This window comes from Parasteatoda tepidariorum, chromosome 6 (genome assembly GCF_043381705.1).
Source record: "Parasteatoda tepidariorum isolate YZ-2023 chromosome 6, CAS_Ptep_4.0, whole genome shotgun sequence".
Taxonomy (NCBI): Eukaryota; Metazoa; Arthropoda; class Arachnida; order Araneae; family Theridiidae; genus Parasteatoda; species Parasteatoda tepidariorum.
This window is the reverse complement of record NC_092209.1, coordinates 44070945-44076890: the sequence shown is the minus strand read 5'-3', so window position 1 is coordinate 44076890 and position 5946 is coordinate 44070945. Positions and strand designations below refer to the sequence as shown.

General features: G+C 26.1%; 1 protein-coding gene across 1 annotated transcript in view; it reads right to left on the bottom strand.

Moving 5' to 3' along the window:
* The window catches only part of LOC107451795 (golgi glycoprotein 1), a 46636-nt gene that overhangs the window by 28994 nt on the left and 11696 nt on the right, over nt 1–5946 (bottom strand). The window contains exons 7-10 of the mRNA XM_016068011.3: nt 5060–5286; nt 3854–3975; nt 2687–2788; nt 1617–1779 (exon numbers count right to left, since the gene is read on the bottom strand). Of these exons, the coding sequence (XP_015923497.1) occupies nt 1617–1779; nt 2687–2788; nt 3854–3975; nt 5060–5286 (614 nt within the window). The remainder of the gene's footprint in view (nt 1–1616; nt 1780–2686; nt 2789–3853; nt 3976–5059; nt 5287–5946) is intronic.

The following is a 5946-nucleotide window of genomic DNA, read 5'->3' as shown; positions in this document are numbered from 1 at the left end:
ATATAATTTATTAAGAAAATTTAAATTTATTATTAAACTTATTTGTTTTTACTAAAACAAGCTATAAATCGTTTTCTTTAAAATGTATATCGTAATGTGAGTGACATAAAAATTTACAATTCATTTGATTATTTGCTTGGATGAAAAAAAAATATTTGGTATATTGAAACTCACTTAGTTATTTGGAGTTTTAACAGCTTGTAATTTTACTAATTTAATAAAACGTATTTCCAAATGAAAAGAATTTCGATTTCCTCTCTATCCATGAAAATGTTTCAATATCATTAAACTAAAGTACAAATAAAACTAGTGTCATAGGTGACGGGATTTTAGACAAACGCTGAGAAAGTCCAGAACATTACATGAAGAGGAGAGAATGTTTTTAGAGTTAACTTCAATTGCAGGAATTGTTTTAAAATATATTTTGTAAGCAAAAAAAATCTTTTTTTTTAAAACAATTAATTAATTTAACTAAATTAGTTAAATATTATAGAAAATTGGTAATATTAAAAATTCATAAATTAGTTCATTAAATATTACATTATTATTTAGAGAAGAAATAATTTGCTGCAATTTACACTGAAATTAAATTAATTTTCGAAAATTATTTGAAATTTAAAAATACAAAACGATTTAAAACATTTAAAGATTTAGTATAATAAATTAAGCAATAAATATTGAAAAAAATTCAATCTATTGAATAAGTTGAACAAAAAAAAAATAACCTGTTTATTACTTTTAGTTTGAGTGGGGGTTCAAAAATCAAAAAGAATGCAAAATATTCACATCTATTCAAACAGAAATACTATAGCACAGTGAGTGATTTACGATGACAGCTTATACGCCTCTCAATTTGTGAGCAGTAGGAGGTTGAGGGGGAAGGAAATATTCTAGAGGAGAAAAAGACGGGTTCGCCGCTCTAGAGGCAGATCGTGAACCCATGAAAACACGGGCAAGCCGCTTTCAGCATGGAAATCAAGCCCGTAATATAACGGGCTTGACGCCAGGAGGGTTAAGGGAGACCTTGACCAATACAATCTTAAGTTTTTGCAGCATTTGGTAATTTATATGAAAATTCGCTTTTCATAATACAACTCTTTTATATATAAATATTTAAAAAAAATTGTAAATATCAGTAAACATTTCCCATCTTCAGTATTTTGTTACTTTAGCCAATAACATTTGAAGTTTTATTGAAAACATATTTTAATACTTTACATGTTATAAATTTAAAAAAGAAATTATGTTTTAAAGTGAAATTCTTATTTATAGGAATTCTTATTTATAGGAATAAGGGAAATATTAAGGGAATAAGCTGTATTTTGCTATTTTTAAGGGCATTTTTTCAGGGATTTTTTTAGTCATCTATGTTCTGACTTCATTAACCACTAAAGTCTCCTTAAGACTTACTACTTAGCATTTTTTTCTTTTAAAGTGCTTAAATTTTTTTCACTTTTTTAACATATAATGAAATATTTTCAAATAATATATTCACTTAAATTTAAGAGCAAATTATAAAGAGAAAAATATCAAAGCTGGAAACACAAGAGTTGAACGATTTAAAAACAAAAATCTAAAAGTTCTAAGCAAGATTGAAGCAAATGTAAAGAGCTAACCTGAACATTTTTATCTGGATGATAAGCATAACGATAGAGACACGGCAGTACCATTGGACCTCTTTCTGGATCCATTCTGGATGGTTTATCATGCCAGTTCTTTTTTGCATGGCAATGCTTTTCAGCATCTGCTCGACAGCGTTTATATAAAATAGGATCTAGCCTGAAATAACGAAAAGAATTGCATTAAAATGCATTACATTCATTTATACTATAACTTAAATCAAGAAAGTATTGTGAAAAAAAAGAAAATGAAGTTGAATTTTTGTTTATTAAAGTTCTCTATTTTATAAAAATAACCTACGATTGCATATAAGTACCCACATCATTAATAAAATTTTTATTACAACTTAATACAATTATTTCTGCCTCTTGTACATCTTATAATAAAATTGATTTGTCTTATTAAAAAGTCTAGCTGATTAAATGACAACTTTTTATTCCCTTTTCAAGAACATAAATGTACTCCCTTAATAATAGAAGGAAGAAAAAAAACATGTTATGAACTACAGCAAGCATAGAACATTAATTTCTTCAGCCAAGCTTTAGGCAGTTTTCTATGGATATTACATTTTGTAAAAAGCATCCTAATTTTCCATACATTGCGAAACTGATTTTAACTAAAAATTGAAGAGAATGGGATTGAATTTTTCAAAATTAATAAATTTTAATGGTATAAAAATTAACAAAATTTCAAGCCTTTGTAAAAAAATGAAAACATGCATTATTTTATTCTCTTAACTCCAGGAATATAACAAAATAGAGTGTAAATATTTAATAAATACCAAAAATTCTTTAGGGAATAATTCAAATGTTTACAAAATGTTCTTAAAATCAATATTTACATTAAAATAATAAAGCTTTTCAAAGAAAATCTATAATTTTTAAATTTAATCAAGCATTTTTAAAAAGAAACTGGTGTGAAAACTCTAATAAAATCTTCAAAATGGAAAATTGACAATACAATTATTTTTATTATCATTCCAATATTTCAGCTTATGAAAATGCAACAACTTTATTAGACACATAACATTTCAATATTTTTAGGAACATATACAGCTGATACTTACTTAAAATCCCTGGATACAAAATATTGAATCTGAAGTAATTTCTCTTTGCACTCTAAGCTCATGTGTGTTGAGTCAAAATGCTTCATTAAGCAAGACATAACCCTAAAAAAAATTAATAATTTAGCATTGCTATAAAAGAGAAAGTCTAGATACCTTTAAAAATAGCCTGTTTTCAAATATACATTAAAAAAATATAAAACATTTAATCAGAAAAACTTTTCAGGAGCAACATTTATTTGCTTATTTATCTATTCCATATATTTTATAAATAAGACAAATGAAAATAATGTACCAAATAAACAATAATATTTGCACTTAATTAAAAACTTCTAAATCTCTAATTATATATACCACAGAATAAATTACTTAACAAATAATTTGCTAATTAAATAATAATAAATTATTTTTAGTATATTTAGTTTATATAAATTTATTACGTTTAAACAGTTTTCCAATTCTTAACTAATATTCTTTGATATTATTGAAAAATTTTCTATTTAATTATAAATATTTATATAAAAATTTTAAAAAATGACTAAATTTAATTTTCTATACAAACATAAAATAAATACCAAAATACTATGTTTCTTAATATAATTCTGTATACTTTTTTAATTTCAATTTTTTTTAACCCTAACATTTAAGTTCCGACCACAAGTCCACACCTTAAAGTACCTTAATTTTAGTACTTCATCATTAAATTAGATTTACATAACAATTTTAACCTATAATTAACAAAAACTTAAAATTTCAAAAAAAAATTATATATATTAGTTGCATGAAATAAAAAATTCTTAAAACATCTACCATAGCCAGATAGATTTAGATTCAATATTAAAATATCTGATGTTTTTTTATTTTTAACAAAATAAAAAAACTTAAAACAAAACAGCAAAATTTTCCACACACACACATAACGTTTTCCAAAAATCAAAAACTAAATACATAACACAATATGTACATAACACATTACGTACATAACACAATACTAAAAGTGCCTCAAAGAACCCTTTGGTAAAGTGCCGCTTAGTTTCTTTCTATAAATTTCATAAACTTAAAAATCTCTCTTTTGCAACTCTGGGCTTAATTAATATGCTGTAAAAAGTTAAAAGTTATAGGGTTTTTTTCTTAAAATAAATGTGACAGACTTTTTTTTTAATTTAATACCTTCCTTCTCCTGGTTTTTCATGAGAACATACAGCATCTACAACTGGTTGACAGGCCTCTTGTAAAACCGGATCTACTCTCCAATCTTCTCCCACATCACTTTGCTTTAATAATGATTCCAGCTAAACAGACACAAAATAACAAAAATATTTAATATACTCAAGCTTTATATTCAAAGAAAAAATATGAGCAGTTTCAACATTAATATTATCCGAGATGAATTTGGTAAAAAAAAAAAACAACTAAGCCGAAAATAGAAATCCAAAAACATTGTGCGCCAAATACTTATTAAAATAATGAAGAAATACCTGAAATTTAAATATATAAAAATGACCTATAGTAGTAGTACAGAATTAAAGGAAGGAATTTCAACTAAATCAGGGAAGGAAGAACATGAAGCAAATCAAAGATAAAACAAAAGTAAGAGAGAAAAAAATAGAGATAGGAGAAGAGAAAATGCGAAGAAAGGAGCACAAGTTAGAAATAAAATCAATCGCTTTAAATGTTTTTGCAATACAATATATTAAAATTGTCCCGATTAGGGATGTGAATGTTATAACACATCAAATATACCAAAAATTATAGACAACATGCAAAAGAAAGTTAGAAGGCATTCTTTCAATTGCAAGGAAAAACAAGCAGCTCCAGATTTATCTGGTTCTGTCTTGTGGATAAAATTAACTCAAACGTTGAAAAGGAAAGTTTTTTCTTTATAGTGGTAACAGCAAAGAAAAAAACCTTTTTTTTTTTATTAAATTATACTTACAGACTAAAATTTATACTTAATTTTTTATTAAATGCTTGTTAAAATAGTTTACATTTTCCAAAATTTTTCAAGTCAGAAGTAAAAAGTGTTTCAATATTCAAATATTTATATTTTAGGTAAGTGAGTACCAATAACTGTACATAAAAGAAAACTTAATCCTATAGACAAAACAAATAATTCAAACCTTAAACAAAAGTTAAAAAATGTTCACAGTGAATACAAAAAAGTTAATTATATGAGAGTGGATAAAAAAAGTTCTTGTTAGCTTGCTGCTAAAACTACCACACCCCAAAAAAAACTGAAAATAAGTTAGATGTGAAATAAGCAAGTTATAAATAGAAAGTATCTTTTAAAATAAGAGAATTAAAAAATTGGGTTTTTCAAATCTTATCTTTTATCAACCACCAAACGGGCAGTTAAGCTAAAAATAAAGTTTTTACCTCTCGACGACAAGAGTCACTAATACGACCACTATCGATTCTGGAAGGTTTTGCATGCTCCATTAGGCAGTGAAGAGTTTTACCACCAAGTTCAAGTCTTCTACCACAAAATGTATGGACATCTTTTTCGCAGGCAGCAGCAAGTTCTGGTGTTAGCTGATAGTTTTCCAATAATGTTTGACGATGTTCCAGCATTTCTGCCTGGCATTCACCAGCAACAGGATATCCTGTAAATAAGTTTTCATGAAAATAAATGGAAAAAATTACTTAAAAATATGGGTTGATATTCCCAATTGCTATTTTAAAATTATTGATAGGCATAAAGTTTTTACGGCCTCATGAAGTTTTTTTATGAACTTTCACATTTATTATGACCATTCTGACGTGAAAAGCTTGAAGGAAAAGCAAGATGTGAAGTTTAAGAGGATGAAGTTTGGAGGAGGCTATGCCCAGGAAGAAACCTCATAATGCCAATTCTGTTTCATCAACATACAGGGATGTGATTGACAAAAACACAAAAAAGAGGAAGTTTATAACTGTAGCATTAAACGTGCAAAAGAAAAAATGATATGAATTCAATAGCCAATATGATAATGATTACATTATTATCTATTCAAATAAATATAAATAAATGGTAATTATGTTCTTAAATAAAATCTTGATTAAAATAATTTTTTTTTAATAATTTAGATAACTTTGAGTAATTATGCACAAGCAGGATTTTATGTATCACATCATTTTAAAAAACATTTCTTTATTGGTTAAAGGACCTTTATGGACTTTCTCATCAGTTCTTTGTTTTTTCGATGGTCTTTTATTAACATGACTGATCTGTAGACTGCGTTTTGCAGACTTTTGATCATCAGTGTTGATAGGACAAGAAAGTT